Consider the following 19,483-nt stretch of genomic DNA (forward strand, 5'->3'; position numbering starts at 1 on the left):
TGTTTTTAGACAGCCATTTTCATGATTAGTACTCACTAAATTCTATGAAGCAAACTATAAACGTTTAAGGATACATATAGTTGTTTTTTGTTCCTGTGCTATATCCGGCTGGTGGATGCAATAAGTATTTTAGCTAAACGCATAGCATCAATAGGGGACGAACGTGTCGTCATTCAGCTCTTAATTACAGTTAACTGCCGCATTCTGGAAAAACCCCGTATTTAAAAATTTGCCTAGAAAACTTGTCATTCAAATATCAAAAGATTTAAACGACCCGCCATCTTGGCAAAAACGCTCAGCAAAGTCCCAGGTTTAAATCGATCGATATTTGAATAACAAGTTTTTTTAGACAAATTTTTAAATACGTGTTTTTCCAAAGTACGGTATCTAGTTAACTGGTTAAACGACGAGTGATTAATAATTTATAGGGTTGCTATCCCAACGGTTGTGGGCTCTTTGTTGTAATAGATATCCTCTCAAACTCACGAAAAATACTGTCCAATATAATAATGTTTTAAAAAGTCCATACTCACGGTTGGACATTGGATCTGCAAATATGTGCACATAGATAACGTCGCATTTGATCGATAAATATTTGAATTAAGAATTGTCTGACAAAAAGGGGGGAAAATTATTTTGTTTATGTATGGCAAAATGGAGTTTTTTAATTGTTTTTTTTTTTGGGGGGGGGGGTTGTTTTGGTTTTGCTTTGTTTTTATTTTCTAGTTGTTATTATTGGTTTTTGTTTAGTTTCTGTCTTTTATTTAAGGAGGGGGTGGTCTTTTTTGTTTTTGTTTTTTGTTTTGTTTTGTTTTATTGTTTGTTTGTTGTTGTTTTTTTTTTTTTGGGGGGGGGGTTATTTTTATTTTTTGTGGGAGGGGGGGGGGGAAGGGAGGGATTTAGAGAGAATCTTCAGTTGCAAACGGAGAAAACATCCACACAGGGAATGAAAATTACTTAAACACACTTAAGTCCTTAAAGTTATTTTTAGAAAGCAGCTGAACAACACTTGAGGTTTAATCCACTTTTTTTTTTTTGGTTTAATCTTTTCTTTCATTCTTTGAATTTTAACAATTAATCAATAAAATATTGGGTTTAGTTAAAGTAGTTATAAAAACTGTTGAAGTTAATGGTTTACCAAAATGCGGAGGTTATGCTAGACAAATTGCGATTAGAGTTAAATAATTCAAAACTTTTTAATGACTGTTCCATCGCTCAATTGTTAAAACACTCTCGCCTTTAAATAAAAGGTACAGTTCCCGGGTGCATCGAGGTTTTATCTACCCTCCCTGTCCATCCAACAGTGATTGGGTAGCTGGATGTGTTTGGTCTACAGAAATTGAGTTTGACAGGTCTTTATCTTATTCAAAGCGTAGCAGGCAATTGTTTCTGTCTGTTTAGCACTACAAAATCGGGATTAACTCCGGGCTCGAGGGCCAGATGTTTTTGAAGGACTATCTGTCTATTTTCAATACTATTGTACATTAATGATTTTATTTTGCAGAGTATACACCGTCGTCGTGATGTTCTGCACTCTTTCTTTCTTTTTATCAATTGCAGCAAATCCAAAAATAAAATTACAATGTCCACGCATCACATCTGACGATTCGTCACAACTTGAGACTCTGATTAAAGACATTCTTAGTCCAAGATTTCTCGTACATGCAATCGCTCTCGCCTATCTGAATTCAAAACCACTACCCGTTCTTGAAGCAGGACGAAATCCTATAGACGGGGAGAATTATTCAGGGAGGCGAATGAGAAAGAATTTATATAATTAAGATAAGATAATTCAACTCCCTCGATATCCTCATCGCATTGCCTAGAATAAAACAAGCAAACTTTAAGTGGAGAAAAATGTCACTGTATAATGCGACAAGCATGAGAGGATTCCAAGATGTTAAGCAGATTGCTAATATAAATTTAAATAAACTGTGCGTACTTGAACAAGCCATTGAAAAACTTTCCCAATTAATTCGATGCTTGTCAACTTATTTTCGACCCATTCAGCCATGCAAACCGTTTATTGATAAGGGTTTAAGGCAAAGCTTAGCTGAACAATCTTTAAGTACTTCTTTTTCATTGATTCTTCGTCATCCGCGCTCAATGTTCTAATCGATGCTCCTCTACGGTGCTTTTCTTTTATATACGGTATTACAACAAAATTGCATATAGTATGCAGGTATACTGTTTTCAACAACAACAAAAAGCGGGCTGTATTATCAGATGCATGACCAAACTTAGGAGATATTTTTATTATAAAACGTGCAAAGTACCTACTATATGCCATTGAACTCTATTTATATCAGGTGATATAACTTGTCGATAAAATGTAATAATTCTACTTCATATAAGCCAAGGTCTCAAGTAATGATGCGAAGATGTGCTGAAACTCAATATCATTTAACTGGAAGTTTTAAGATTAATCAAAATACCTGTCAAGCTCCCTTCTCTATATCGCCTCAGAGAGCAGTCCATTATGTGTCAATCAATAATGTAATGCCAGTATTATAATAGAAAGTACATTGCTCGGAAGTGAGAATATTAAATTAATAACTCGTACTACTTAACGATAAGCTTGGTCACGAAAGCCGTATCCATAGTTACATATTTCTATTATAGTTTAAATAAATAGGTTTTTGCTCATTACCATATATACAACGACTTGTATCCAGTCTACTCATGAATGGCAATTGTAATAATATACTCAGGTCCAAACAAAAATATTTCCCTCTTCAAATCGGCCTTGGTTTGACCACAATCATTATCACTGCCAAATGAAATACTCAAATACTTTGGTATACACATGGTTTAATGTATAAAGTGCATTTCTTTTCTTTTTTTATTTCCATTCTACATATCTCTGTCAATAAGCATTATCACAAATAACGGTGGCTATAATATTATATATTATTCCACCACTAATCTTTGGAAAACCCCATCATTTCTTAGTAAAAACATACTCGTTAAATAATGGTTTGAACCCATTGAATTTTTTTTTTAATTCAACCAATGTACAATATTTCCGCTTAAATAGACGTTGCAATTATGAAGATCTGAACAAACGTGTATGAATGATCAGAAGGTCTGAGGTTCGTTTCCCAGTCGAGGTAGAATGATTTTTTGGGATTGATTTTTTCTTGTATTTTTCTTTCTTGCTTTGTCTGGCACCTTTCATACACACTTTTTCAAATCTTTATCTTACACCGGTGCCTATCTACTCCCTAGTTTCTTAATTTGATAGTTGTGTAAATGCTCGAAGCTCGAAGAAATAAATAATAATATGAAATTGATTGTAAGCTTCAATTTAATTACAAAAACAGATCAAATGAACGTTTCGGGTTTCCCCTTTATCAACAAAACAGAATGAATGAAATAATGTGGTAGTGGCGTAGTTAAGATGAATAAACAAAACATTCATCTTAACTACGCAACTACCACATTATTTCATTCATCTGTGGTGTTTCATTCATTCTGTTTTGTTGATAAAGGGGAAACCCGAAACGTTCATGTGATCTTTTTTTGTAATTAAATTGAAGCTTACAATCAATTTCACATTATTATTTATAATTTGATAGTTGCAATGGTGGTTTTATTATGTTCTATTTTATTTCTTTTGGCTTTGATCAGCAGGTATTTCTATAAAACCATTCAATCCTTTGTCCAAGTTGATTTTTTTAGCCCTAACTCGTACCTTATAATAAGGTAACCATTCTATTTTTCTTTATTTTTAAACTTCATTTCTATTTTCCCCAGGTTATTAAAACCGCCAGTCCAATATTTCTCCAGCTCATGTGCTTTGGAGCCATCCTCATGTGTGCAAGTGTGAGTATGATATTATAACGAATAATCATAAAAATAAAACTGTTCTCTTGTCCACTGTCGAGTCATTCTCATCCCCAAAGCAGAGTGAAAATATAGAGTTTAATTAGCTGCAAATAAGCAATGTTTTGTTCTAATGTTTTTCATGTATTACCCTCACTGCTTTATCCAGCACTGTATTATATACAGACTCTCGTTTTCATTTCTTGCATCATTGCTTCCCTTATTTCATTGTCTTATTGACATTTGTTTTGTTGGTTTGTGGTTGTTTTTTGTCCTCAAATCGAACATTGCCATTGTCAGTTATATTTCATATTTCTCAAATTCTGTCACTTTGCTCCAACAAACGTCATCTCGAAGTTACCACCCAGATTTGACAAATTGGCAGTTTGAATGCCAATGTCGTTTCAAAGTCGTTTTGCACCAAATATATAAATTAAGTTTTGGACAGTTTTGCATTTGGGGGTCCCGATAGCTCAGTTGGTAGAGCACTCGCTTCACACGCAAAGGGACCGAGATACAGTCGAGATTTTATCTGACCCCTGTCCACCCAGCAATGATTGGGTAGCTGGATCTGTTAGATCTAGCGGAAAGTACTTTTCAATCCAAAGGATATCAAGCAATTGTGTTGTCCGTTTCACGCTATTTTTATTTAACTTTTTCTTTGGTATATTTAGCTTTTTTTTAACATCACTTGGGTTCTTTTATGATCGATTATTTTTGTTTAAAAAGAGATAAATTACCTGGCAACCCTGATTTCAATAATATCATATTATTACATCAAATGGAACTAAGATGTGTCGTTGCTGTCCTAAGGTTCAATGCTCACTTGGTGTGTAAATCAATACGATGGAGAGGTTACATTTTCATTATTTATCTCTACATTCCTGTTTAGAATTGGTCGTTGCGTTGTGCAGCAGAGTAACCAACCACTAATTCTTACGTCCCAATAATGACGTTAGAATGGGATGCAATTAAATATTCACGAGTTAAAAAAAATAAAAATAAAAAAAAAAAACATTCACGAGTTTCGGCTGGAAAAAGCAATGTTTTTTTTTTTGTTTAGTTTTTTTGTTTTTTTTTGGGGGGAGGGGTTTAGTTTTTGTTTTTGTTTTTTTTCTGTTTTTCTTTCTTTCTTTTTTTTTTTTTTTTTGGTTATATTTTTCGTTCTTTTTTTTTTTTTTTTTTTTTTTTGGATAGGGATTGCTATAAAATGAAATTAAAACACGATGTTAAAAACTTGTCATTCTTCACATAAAAACGATTCTAAAAGATTGTGGATATTACGTCATTTCTCTTGTTTACACAATTCTTGTTTTAAGAGGAAGAGCTATAATTTGTATAAAAATCTGTAGAAATGTCAAATTGCCTTTCGCAGATTATGATATTGAACTTCAACTGAACTCGGTGTCCTCAATTTTATCTGTTTTCTGTTGTTGTTTTTAAGTTGCTTTATTTTTCTATGTTTATGTTTTAGTTATGAATTATATTTGCTTTCCTCTGCTTTGTTTATTTCATTCAATTTTATGATAGCAGAATTATAAACCAGTTAATGCTTTATTTTATCTCTTCAATCATAGCGTTATGAGCTCATTGTGATCGTTCAAATGCTAAGCTTTTCGTCCATTGTTTCTCAAAGACAAATTGACATCATCGTTGTTGAGCACTGCGTGGCCTTAGAATAATATTATAGATGGCACTGATTAAACTACGTGTACTTATTAATTTTTAGACATGCACACGTATAGTGGTTAATTTATTTATTTTTTTTTTTTGTATGAAAATAATACCACCAACATCTAAATAATACAATAAATCATTAACCACTTGTATTGAAGACAAGTTGCTTGCTTGCGTGTAAAGACATAGATATATTATTTTATTGAGTTTAGCCCGAGGTAAAGGTTAAGCTAAAACTACGGCAATATCATAGCTGATTTTAGCTGATATCGCTGACTTTTCAATAGATACTGACATAAACAACTTACATTTGCCAGGATGAAAAACCGCATTGAAAGTTTTAGATAAACATCGTAATTATTTGGTTACTCTGCCTTACACAGACAAGATTCAATTTTCCACTTTGGCCAGAAAACTTTAAATGCATGTTATGGATATATTGAGATGATGCCAATGTTGTCTATACGTCTCTTTGAAGTTTCAAGTTTGAGAGTTCTAGACAAGTTGGGCGTCATTTCAATACTGCTGTACTCTGAAAAAAAAACACTTATCTAAAATTTTGTCCATAACATTCGTCCTTCTGATATCGATCTATTAAATTGACCCTCATCTTAACAAAAACTCTCAGACATGAGACTTCATGGAGGTCCCGGATTTAAGAATTTTGGCAAAATGAGGGTCATTTTAATCGGTCGATTATTGAAGGAAGAGTTTTCTGGCCAAAATTTTAAAAATATCCTTTTTTAAATTTTAGAGTACTGCAGAGTAATATATCGATTTATGTAGTTTTCTAGCGGAATGGGGAGATGTTTTTCAGTGTACGATAGGCTCGTATTGGTGGGGTTTTTTAAATATTTGTGGTCAGTACTAGTTGTAAAATTGTAAATAATCTAGTGTAACTAGTTTGTTATTAATGTCGTATTTAAATCTTTAATGTAATAAACTTAAGTACCAGCTGACACTAAGCTCTAGTCTAGTCCAGACAAACTGCGTTTCAAAACAAAACTGAAATGTCTCATTAAACTGTTCAGTCCTTGCAACATATTTTAATCATGACAGAAATAAAGTAAGTAAAGATAGAATGATTGCATTGCGTTGATCCGATCAGCGGATTTAGTATGGGGAAACAATGCTAATGATACAAGAAAAAATTGGTTCAATCCTCGTTAAAATCCGATCACTACCACGCATTTTGTAATACGTAATATCGACGTCTTGGATTCTTCCTGAAATTTTATTCCTCATTGTATGATCGATATACAAATTGTAGAGTTGTAATCGAAGAACAGGGTTACTAATGTACGTCCACAAACACTAATACTACCACCACCAATGGCATGATCATCAGCAGTAGCAGACACGCACAAATAGACTTATATTCAAAACAAAGAAATCAAATTGAGCAATATCCACTAAACGTGCTCAGATCGCTATACAAGGGGTCCCTGGTCAACAGCAACATTTAACATTTAGGACGGGACATTACGCCTGTTAGGTGATATTACATTTTTTTTCGGACAGAGACAACAACGGTGTTAACGGCCTGGTACTCATTTTACACCTGAGTACGGTGAGAGAATGTGAGTAAAGAGCCTTCTCCAAGGACTCAACTATGGCTCGAACCCAGGACCTTCCGATCCAAAAGCAAGTGTCATACCACTAAACCACATGGGCGCACAATTATATCATGGCTAAGTTGCCTCCCTCTTTCCAATCAATCGATTGTGATGCCTCAACTGCTTTTGTCAGTTATGATGTGAAGCCTTGAGCAGGAGTATGTTACATGCGGCTGTGGTCTAATGGCATGACACTCGCCTTCGGATCGGAAGGTCCTGGGTTTGAGTCCCGCTCTGAGCGGCCCATAGTTGTGTCCTTGGAAAAGGCTCTTTACTCACATTCTCTCACCGTATTCAGGTGTAAAATGAGTGCCTGGCCATTAACAGCGTTGTCTCTGCCGGAAAAAAATTGTAATATCGCCTAACAGCGTCATATCTACATGTTAAATGTTGTAATATATTATATATATTTATATATATATATATATATATATATATATATATATATATATATATATTATATATATTTATATATATATATATATATATATATAATATATATATATATATATATATGTTTGTGTGTATATATATGTCACTGCGTGGCATTTCCCCCTCTGAGCGGTATTTCAGTGCTAGGTCAACTCGACCCCATTAGTGGGGTCAGCCTATGGGTGTAACAGGTAGCGGTCAGGGGAAATCTGTGATGCCGCTGATGGTAATTAATTGTTGCAATATTTCATGGTATTTCTCAGTTGCTAACACAAGTATGGAAATTGTTCCCTCACCACAAGCAAAGCAAAGGTTTCTTTCATCATATGCCATGGTTGATAATAATGTATCCTCTTAAGGCTGCTCATAAGAGAGGTGTCAATTTAGTGGTTTTTGAGCTATCAATGAAATTAATTTGTTGTAATTTGCATATCAATAATTTAATTCCCAGCGGCAGAAAATGATTGAAACAAGCATCATTATAAAATAAAATTGATGATCTTGACACATGCCAAGTTTTGTTGTCCGGGCAGTAAAACCTTAAAAGATATGAAATTTTTATTGTAAATTTCATATTTGGCATGACTTGGTGAGATCCTTATTTTTTCTCCCATAGCATTCCATGCCATGAATTATTTCCAAATATCAGTTTAGGAATAAAATATAAACCATTAGACGAAAATTATACTAATATTATTTTTTAAGCATTTAACTGATTTAAATATTATGAGTTTTGGGCACATTTGAAAGTCAACTTTTTAATGGCTTGATAACTTTTTTCTATACTTAAATCCCTTACGATTCAAGTCAAAATTATTATTTTTTTTATGACTGTTAGGCATTATAGTTTGAAGATGTATACGGTACTGCTTTTGTGTGGTTGTCTCAGGAAATGCCGACTTTATAGTGTCATATAGGTGTCAATGTTTAGGGTATTCTTGCATGTTGAATAAGTAATATAATGTAAGTTCAAGTTCTCCTTTTGTGCACAAGTGAATGTGTTAACTTTTTATAGACTGAAGCGTCCAGATATATATGGCAGTGATTTCCCAAAAATTAAATGATCTTGCTGTGGTATGCCTGTGGTATTGTACTGATTTGACTCTGACTGTTATTCAATTGTTTTATCTCTAAATTTGACTGACTGGAGTTCAATGGTATATCAGATGACTTTATAAGACAATGACTAAATGTGTATTCTTGGAGGAAAGGAGCTGATTCTATATAACCTGTATGGACAGTGTGTTCGTTTTGAATGTAGTTGGTCAATAAGGAGAAAAAGGTTACTACTTGGAATAAACTATATGCCCTCATAATTTTGAATCCTCTTTTGTCCACATACTATGTCCGTCTGTTTGAGCAAATCATTCAATTTAACAGTACCAGTACTTAGTGTTAGTTGTAATTGATGATTGATACTGCAATATTTGTAGTATGTCCAGTAACCTTGTTGGATGATTGATTTTTTTCTTGTAAAGAAGTCATACTTTATAGGCAGATTGATAGTTAATTGAGATATTGAAATCATACACAATATTGGTTTTTAGTTTTACTGGTCAATAAAATCTTATCCTCATGAGTTATTTTACCACATAAAGACATAAATCATATCAGTTTACTGTTATGACCAAAACAACTGTTTGAGAGGAACGGAATTGGTAAAAACAATATACAGAACTTACTAAACCATGAATAAATCAAGAAAATCAACTTCCAATATGATAATATTACACAGGAACATAGATGCATATATGTACTTTTGATATTTATTAAAATTCTTGAGGTACTGCCGCTGAGTTTTGAATAACAATTTTTTTATTTAAGTGCACCATAATTTACAAGCACTTAAAATTAGATCAACAATTTGTGATATTCAAAGAGAACTATTAACCACAAGAATGTCAAATTTTCACTGATGTTTAGAAAGACAACTGATTTTTCAAATCAAAATAATGAAGTGAAAGAGTCTGTTATTGTTTTTCCCGCTATACAGACATATTATAAGACCATAAATATCCATAATTGCCCCCATTGGACACGGCACTGCCTGATACCAGTTGAACTCCAATGAAACTCATGCAGGTAGCTAGCAGGGTGGGTTATTGGTCCCTTGGGAGTTCCAACTGAAATAGCGCTGATTCCACGCAGTGATGTATGTATGTATATATATATATATATATATATATATATATATATATATATATATATATAAATGGATGTGTGTATGTGTGAGTGTGTGTGTGTGTGTGTGTGTGTGTGCGTGTGTGTGTGTCTTTCTCTTTTTTTTTTTTTTTTTGTGGAAAATAAGAATGTGAATTTACCACAGATTTACAAAAATATGGTCATCAAAGATTGAGACTAGATCTATTTTAAACAAAAGTTTTCATTCAGAATGATTTACAATTTTCAGCACAGGAGGGCTTTTCCAAATACGCATTCTATTCTTTGATTGTAATAGGGAAGAAAAGTTCCAAAATGTGTGTATGTAACCAGTCCTTCGGAATACTAATAATGAATAGGTCATATTTAATATGGAATCATAATGTGGTTACTATTCTGCCGTTCTCTGGAAAAACCCATATTATTTTAAAATTTGGTATATCGATTGATTTAAATCACCCTCATCTTGGCAAAAACTCTCAAACCTGGGACTTCGCGAAGTAACCTTCCATAAATCCCATCATATCTTATCGTATCTTATCTGTTGATTTTTTTAAAACACTATTTAAAAAAATAAATTCCTCGAGATATTCTTATCTATCCTGTAAATTTATCCTTAACCACTTAAACCGCCTGAATCATGAAAAATATGAAAAATATTCATAGGCCTAGAGTGGAGTTATCCATTTTTAATAATACTTTAAGAGGAAGTTTCCGTTATCATGAATTGATATTAAGCTCCTTGAAGGATATGATATTCATTATTGAGTGAATATGGTATAGGTATTATGTTATTTTAGGATTGACATCAAGGGTTCAGCGAACTCAATGGTTTGTAAAATGATTAAATTACATCAAAATGACGTAGACGTCTAGATTATTAATTTATTTTTAAAAGAATGGTGAATGCAGGATTTTAATCTCAAAACAGCCACTAATGCAAATTGGGTAGAAATAGCAGTAGATTACAATCCCCAATGTGACTGACACATATCAACTCTCGGAGTCACATCCCAACAAAATATCGATTTGGGACGAAAGAAAAATGATCAGGAAAGGCTTTTTTATACACATTAGTATGTTTTCTTCAGAATGAGACCGTGGTTATGAATCATAAAAAGAGGGAAAACATCGTGAATAAACATCGAAGGTTATCAAACGAATTCCTAGAAAAAAAGGGAAAAGAACGTGAGCTTTTATATGGCGCAATATCCACTAAACGTGCTCAAAGCACTTTACAAGTGGTCCCCGACCAACAGCAACGCGTAATGTTGAACGAGACATGACGCCTGTTAGGCGATAGTACATTTTTTTCCGACAGAGACAAAGCTGTTAAAGGTCAGGTGTTCACTTTACACCTGAGCACGGTGACAGAATGTGAGTAAAGAGCCTTTTCCAAGGACATAATACTGCGCTGAGAGAGGCTCGAACCCAGGACCTTCCGATCCGAAAGCGAATGTCATACCACAAGACCATATAGCCGCAAATAAATATACTCTTAACGATTTGATTACACTTAACATGTGTTTTAAATAGTTGGATTTGAGTATTGCTAATTTATATCAGTCCGTAAATTGCCTAATCATAAATACATAATAAATTAGCATAATATAGTATCATTTTCACCTTCATCTTACCGTGTACAATGTGTTCTACATGCTCACTTTATCCCTTCTCAGGCTAGATGAAACAAATCAGTTTTAATTCATAGATATATTGGATAGAGGACAACTAAAAACTTTGTAAAATGAGATAGATACGTTAGATTGAAATAATACGAGGGCTCTTTCAGAAATAACCGAAAAATGCCCATTGCTCAGCAACCAGTGGAGATTTTTTAATTCTGTAAACGACATGATATTCCTTATTTCCTTACGGATATTCCCAGAAATTATGAAGTGCATCATTTTGCACAATGAATTTCTAAACGATTTTAAAGATGGTGGCCCACCTTGAAACTTGGTCAAAGAAGGAAATCAGAGCTGTCATACGTTTTATGAACGCCAAAAGTCTGAATCCTACCGAAATTCATCATGAACTTCAGAGTGTATATGGTGAGCATGTTATAAGCCGTACACAAGTCTATCACTGGTGTAATTTGTTTGAAGCCGGCCATTCCGACTTGACAGACAGGGAAGGGAGAGGGCGTTCGATAACTGCGACGTCAGAAGACAATGTGAAGCGAGTTGATGAGCTTATTCGTCAAGACAGGAGGTTGAAACTTCATGAAATTGCAAGCAGTCTTGAAATTTCGGAAACTTCTGCTCATAGAATTGTATTTGATGAACTTGGCTACAGAAAAGTCAGCGCAAGATGGGTTCCTAAGCAATTGACAGACAATCATAAAGAACAAAGATTGGACATCTGCAGGGAACTTTTGAGAAGAAGCAAGAGCTCACGCAGGGTTCACGGGCATACTGCCAACGCCGGCGGAGACTTTCTAGGGTACGATGTGACTTTTCTTGACAGCATAGTCACCGGTGATGAGACTTGGTTGCACCATTGCACCCCAGAAACAAAGCAAGATTCGATGACATGGAAACATCCATCCTCACCTGTCGCGAAGAAATTCAAAGTCATGCGGTCAGCAAAGAAAATAATGGGAACTGTTTTCTGGGACAGTTGTGGTGTTATTCTGTTCGAAACCTTACAACCTGGAGAAACAATCAATGCTGCAAGGTACTGCCAAACTCTTGACAAGCTTAGGGAGGCCATTCGCAGAAAGCGCCCAGGGCAGTTGACCAACGGGGTCATTTTGCAACACGACAACGCTACACCCCACACAGCACGAGTGACGCAAGGTTGGCTAGAGAAATATGGATGGGAGATTTTGCCACACCCACCACACAGTCCAGACCTCGCACCATCTGATTATCACCTCTTTGGGCCACTGAAACGTGAGCTGGCAGGAAAGCGCTTTGATGTCGATGAAGAGCTTGTTGACCATGCGCGGAAATGGCTACAAAACCTTGACGGAAATTTCTTCCGAGAGGGTATCTATTCCATGGTGCGGCGTTGGCAGAAGTGTGTCGACAGACTTGGCTGTTACGTAGAGAAATGAAGGACAAGTCAAGGTATGAACACGTGCAAGAATTTTGTTGATAGCATAAAAAACGCGGATTTTACAGGCATTTTTCGGTTATTTCTGAAAGAGCCCTCGTAGATATAGGATGTAAATCGAAGCTAGAATAAAAATATAAAATAATTTAGCAAAATTTTGCGATAAGAAAACCTGTACAGCTATGACGTCGATTTATACTGTCAGCAAAACAGTAGAAAGTAGAAAAATTATGATAAAGATTTCTTTAATTACAGATAAACGATATCTCTCATTGTTTATTCATATATAACTATTTATTCTTCTTTTATTTGTTTGTTTGTTTGTTTGTGTGTGGGGGGGGGTTGTTTTGGGGTGTTCTTTTCTTTTGTTTGTTTGTTTGTCTGTGTGTGTGGGGGGGGGGTGTTTTGGGGTGTTCTTTTCTTTTGTTTGTTTGTTTTTGTTATTGTTTTGAGTTGTGGTAGTGGCGTCGGTTGCCGTTATTTTAGATATGTTGTAGGGGTGGGGGGGGGAGGTTCATCTCAAGCCCGTATTCCAATAATTAAAAGTTTCAAATATTCTCAATATTTTTCATTTCTATATCTTATTTTGGAGTGATTTAATTTTAAAATTTTGAAGCAAATTCAGAAATACAATATGATAATGAAAGCATTGTTTTAGTAAGTTAAATAAGTCAATATAAAATAAATAGAAATAAATAAAATTCCCGTTATTCATTCCATTGGGGGAATTTTTCTTAGGATTTATTCCAAGGGAAAAACTGGAATAACCCAGGTGTTAGCCGCAGTGCAGCGCCGCAAACTGAGCTAAGGCGAGGTGGCTTGCTCAAGGTCCCACAACGTAGCGGGTATTAGAACTCGGTACATTTCGGGTACCAAGCAAAGACTATACTACTTTATTAAGGTTTAATGAGAACCTCTCAGCATTTTTTTTCTCCATTCAGTCGAATAATAGTAGAGATGTCCTTTGATATTTCGTGGAACGTCAATGTTTGTGTTTGTCCATAAGGGGCGGTTATCGTATTTATGGTTGTGTTCATGTATTGTGTTGAAATTCTAGACGAAGCTATAAATCATTATTATATGACAGATTGTATCAAATTTCCATTGCCATCCATACATCAGTAAAACAAATTGGTTTTCTGACCTGGCCTGATAGAATAATTACTTATAAATTTAAGTATTATGAATGACAAATAAATGAAAAGATGGATGGATAGATAGATAGATGTCTGTGTATTCAACGATTACCGACTTTAGAGTGGTTTCAATCGTACCTTAGGTTTAGAACACAACTGTTGAAATTAATGGCAAATTTTCAGATGAATTTTATTTGATGCATGTCGTACCCCCGGGATCTGTCCTGGGGCCTATCATTTTTACAATGTATACACAGCTTCTATCAATTTTTTTTTTAAAATAATCATGGTATCACTTGGTACTACCACTTTTATGCTGGTGATACACAAATGTATAAGATGCGATACTCCTAGTAATATTTTTCATTTCCAAAACTGTTGAAAATTGTGTTGTTAATGTAAAAAGCTGGATGCATGTAAATAAACTTAAACTTAATAATTAAAACCAGAAGTAATATTATGTGGGGCAAAGAAAAATGGTCCATTCCAGGTGATGCACTTAGATATCAATGGCAATTCCATAAAATCAGGTAAAACAATTAGAAATTTAGGAGTATTTTTAGAGAGCGATTTGGGCATGAATTCTCATTTTGATAATCTATGCAAAGGTTTAAATTCACATCTCAATAAAATTGCTAATGTACGAAACTACTTGACTAAAGATGTAACGAAAGAGCAAGTAACAAAATTTATATTATCAAGATTAGATTATTGTAATTTTCTTTTGGCTGGGATAACTAAAGAAGAAATTTTAAGACTTCAAACAATTCAGAATAGTACTGCAAAATTGATTACAAAACAAAAGAGATATGAACATTCACTGCTCATTCTATTTGAATTGTATTGGTTGCCAGTGAAAGATAGGGTTGAATCGCCCGTATCTGCTTTAAATGCCTTAATGGTTTAACGTATGGGTATCTTAATGAATTCATAAATGTCTTGTCCGTCTAGAATGCTACGGTCGTCATCTGACCACACTAAACTTCAAGTAAACAACAAATCAAATTATTTATTTTATGGTGGGAAATCGTTTTCAACACTTGGTCCTCGAATATGGAACGAATCTGTCTATACATCCTGCTAACTAAAATAGATATGCCACCTAATGATTCAATATGTAACCTATTCATTATTAGTCCTCCGAAGGACTGGTTGCATACACAATTCCATGGAGTTTGGAACCGGAAGAGTTGACGTTGTGACGTCACGACTGCTCTGCCCTATTCGGTTCATTGGATATTAAGGAAATAATTCAACCGAGATTTTTAAAATGTCAAGGATTATGAGCATCGGACAGCGTTCCAAAAATGGGGTACCAAAAAGCGATATTGTTGCTCACCAATTTCATTATATGTTTTAGGTTTCGCTATAATTTTCTTATCATTGTTGGATCTCAAATTTCTTTTAAAGTTTTCTAACATATACAACGCGCTTAGAACAGTAGGATGTTTTCATTTAAAAGCACACGAAAAGGCGAATTGATGGATATATTTTTGAATAAAGAGTGGATCGGAAGGTCCTGGGTTCGAGCCTCGCTCGGCGCATAGTTGAGTCCTTGGAAAAGGCTCTTTACTCACATTCTCTCACCGTACTCAGGTATAAAATGAGCACCCGGCCGTTAACAGCGTTGGCTCTGTCCGAAAAATTGTAATATCGCCTAAGAGGCGTCATGTCCAGTCCAAAATTAAATGTTAAGTGTTGCTTTTGGCTAGGGACCCCTTGTAAAGCGCTTTGAGCACGTTAAGTGGATATTGCGCTATATAAAAGCTCATTTTATTTATCATTCATTTTATTTTAAGTAAATTATTTAGTTATTTGAATAACATGATGGGTAAACCAGGACATCGACCAAAGAGATGAAACAAAACAAAACCGCTATTGCATATGTGTTGAAAATGCCGTTAAACCGTAATCTGAACCCTTTGTTTTTAACTTCTCAGGTGTTTGTGATGTATGGAGAGGTGTCTTCTCTCCAGTGTACCATCCGTGGATGGCCATATCACATCGGCTTTATCATCATGTATGGTGCTCTACTTCTCAAGACTTGGAGGTAAATGGTTGTTATTTAACCATCCTTATTGTTATCAGGCAACATTTTGCCTTCATGATTTTAATCACAACCTTAATCACCTTTGTCATCTGCATTCCCTTCACCATCATCATCTTCATTATACCCATAAATGTCATAAACATGAATTAAATCATCATCATAGCTTGTCGCTCCAACACCGAACTCACTCCACAGCATCTGGGGAGCAGACTCTTAGACCATGATCTGTGCAGCTGGGCCCATCCTGGCATTCTCTAAGAATAAAGAATGTGCTCCATCGTCTGCTCTGGGCATTCAAATGTACACAAGCTAGTCTCAGCAACCCCCCCCCCCCCCCCTCCCCCCCCCCAACTTTTTCATGCATCCAGCTGTTCTCCCAAGTTTTACCCGTGCTCTGTTCAGTTACCCATTCATTCCTGGGAAGCCCAGTTCCTTAGGCATTTCTTCTCTCTCGGATCTTCAACGGCTTCATTTGCATGATTGTCCCACTCACGCCATGTGGAAAGTCTGTATTCAGCTGCATGGTCAGCGTTGATGCTTTTTCCGTCATGAAGCTCTTTCTCGACTTGAGTCTACTTGTTGGGTTGTGGTCATGGATGGGGTGCCTTGGATCCATTTCCTGTTCATATTTCTGGGCTTTGGAAGTAGTGGCTCTTCGAATGTGGGGAGGTGCAATGCTAGCCAGCCGATGGAGGACTGGAACTGCATTCTGTTTCAATTTACCAGATGTTATGTAGATCAGAGTCAATCTTTTTGGCATGGCAGGATCTTGTCCAGACTGGTGAGGCGTATTCGTCATGATGAATTAAATGATTTCTATAAGACCAATCCATAAGTTATGCAAATCGAGGAATGGAAACAAGTTAGTCCTACATAAATCCAAAATGGGAAAATGGAACTATGTAAAATGTGTAAGACTACAAAATCAAAGAGATTTCTTTTCGTCTTTTTCTTGTTCTTCTGTTAATGTACATATAAGAGGACACGTTTTACACATCTTAAGTAACACGACGTTCAGATTACTGATTTATTACGTCACTGAAGGTGATTACTGAGAACTTTCAAGGGATTGAAGAAGAAACAAGGAGAGTCCAATTTGTAGGGTTATTTTTTCTACTCTCTGTTTATCTAGTTTGCGAGTCATTAGAAAATCTTTTCATTGTTTTCAAAAATGATGTCCATATTTACGCTTTTGTCTACCTTTCACCTCATATTTGAACACACGTGTTTCTATCATTGACCAAATTATTTATCACAGTTACAACTTTCCCTTTTACAGGATTTCTGTGATATTCAAAACCGGAGGAACCACGAAACGAGTCAACCTCCCTGACAAAGCATTGCTGCAAAGGATGATTCCAATGGTTGTTGTTGTCATCGGATACTTGGCAGTTTGGACCGCCATCGACTCGCCAGTCGCCAATACAGTCAAGACGGGTTCAGATCTCAAGTTTTTCATTTGCGAACTCACATGGTGGACATACGCGGCTTTTGCTTGTAAGTTTGCTTCTTATTGGGGTAGCTAAGTTTTGGAGATAGGCCTACGTGGACGGAAACAATTCCGACTAAAGAAGATACTTGATAGGTTGGAATCTACGTGTACATATATGCAGGTCTGACATCCGAACTCCACTTATCGGCCTAGATTAACATTGTTGTAATGGATAAAATGTTGGTGTTCTTTTTTTTTAGATTTCCATTACAACAATGAGCCCTTTTGAGTTATCAGACCTGCAAATAAGTGAACGTCGGTTGAAACCTGGTGACAGTACATGAAGAAGTGTGTGCTATAGAAAATTAACACAACATATGCTCTAATATGGTTGTAATCATAAAGAAAAATAAGATTATTAATGGTGGATTTAAAATTATGTAATTTTTTATCCTTAAAAACACGCAGATTAGCGTGGGATTGGTATGCAAATCACTTTATTCATAAAGTCAAAGAGAAGTGAAGAATGCAGTATTCTAGCGAATTGTACAATTACACGGTACTATACAACCAATCATATAACAATTGACGAGAAATAAAGTGAATTTCTAAGATATTAATGAAAACATCCTTCATTGACTTCCGACATAGCAGCTTATAACTTCTTTTAAATTACTTCCGCAGGGGAAAATTTAGATGGGATTCAAGTTTAGAAATTTTAAAATGTCAGTTTAGATACGTCAATTATTCCAACTAAACTTATGACACTTAACTTTGACAATTAAAGCTGTCTTTAAAAAAATGTTGGTTGGAAATCTGCAAATTTCAAACATGTTCTTTTATTCGATTCAAGAAAACTATTTAGTGCCTCTTGCGTTAGATAATAATGTCCTAAAAGTGTGACTTTGGGGGGGGGGGGGGGGCCGAAGGTAAATGTTTTGTTTGTTTGTTTTTTTGTTGGTTTTTTTTTTAGTGTGTGTGCATGGGGCGTGTTCTTAATTAAGTTTTTTAGGCTCAATTATTCTGCCACTGAGATGTGGCGTGCTTTCGAGTTATAAGCAAGTAAAGTCGGAGGTGAAGTGGAATTGGCTACAGAATCAACCGTTTTGGTTTGATTGACCTTATATTGTGATCGGTTTTATTTGTTTGTCTGCGATATTTGCTGAAAAAGACGAAATTTACACAACTTTAGCTCATTCAGAGTCTTTTGGTTATTCCACTACTTGTATGCAGTTATATTATTTTGAACCTCAGACACCCTCCCAGACTACGATTATTATTATCATTATTAACATTATTATTATTATTATTATTATTATTATTATTATTATTATTATTATTATTATTATTATTATCATTATTATTATTATTATTATTATTTTTAATATTACTATCATTATTATTATCATCATTATTATTATCATTATTATTATTATCATTATTTTGTTTCTTGTTGTTATTGTCATAACGATTGGCACAAATCATGTTATTTAACCAATCAACAATGAGAATTACGTACAAAGGTGTGTTCACATATTTCTATAAACAAAACTAGTGGTTATTGTACACGAGAAAAAACCATTTGCGTGACAGATTCCCTGGTTGGGACAAAAGCGGATGAGGGGATTAAATAGTGATCAGGATCTCATTGATGGAGTTGCTTTGACTTATTCTATAGCGCTATTGCCACAGTACTGAGCCTGGGGTGAGACGCGAAACGATCGTGCAATGCTATCACGAGATAGATAACAAAAATTACTAAACGATGGAAGGATACCTCTCTCTCTCTCTCTCTCTCTCTCTCTCTCTCTCTCTCTCACTCTCTCTCTCTTCCTCTCTCTCTCTTCCTCTCTCTCTCTTCCTTTCTCTCTCTCTATCTATCTCTCTCTTTCTCTCTCTCTCTCTCTCTCTCTTCCCTTCTCTCTCTCTCTTCCTCTCTCTCTCTCTCTTTCTCTCTCTCTCTTCCTCTCTCTTTCTCTCTCTCCTCCTCTCTCTCTCTTCTTTTCTTTCTCTCTCTCTCTATCTCTCTCTCTCTCTATCTATCTATCTATCTATCTATCATCTATCTATCTATCTATCTATCTCTATCTATCTA

At 35.1% G+C, this 19,483-nt stretch overlaps 1 protein-coding gene across 2 annotated transcripts in view; it reads left to right on the top strand.

Annotated features, from left to right (window-relative positions):
- The window catches only part of LOC144963059 (putative G-protein coupled receptor CG31760), a 96,772-nt gene that overhangs the window by 63,069 nt on the left and 14,220 nt on the right, over positions 1-19,483 (top strand). For both annotated transcript variants that reach the window (XM_078896676.1, XM_078896675.1), the window contains exons 9-11: positions 3,757-3,825; positions 15,847-15,956; positions 17,236-17,453. In XM_078896676.1, the coding sequence (XP_078752802.1) occupies positions 3,757-3,825; positions 15,847-15,956; positions 17,236-17,453 (397 nt within the window). The remainder of the gene's footprint in view (positions 1-3,756; positions 3,826-15,846; positions 15,957-17,235; positions 17,454-19,483) is intronic.

Source organism: Berghia stephanieae, chromosome 1 (genome assembly GCF_034508935.2).
Source record: "Berghia stephanieae isolate SIO BIC M18660-M18661 chromosome 1, UCSD_Bste_1.3, whole genome shotgun sequence".
NCBI lineage: Eukaryota > Metazoa > Mollusca > Gastropoda > Nudibranchia > Aeolidiidae > Berghia > Berghia stephanieae.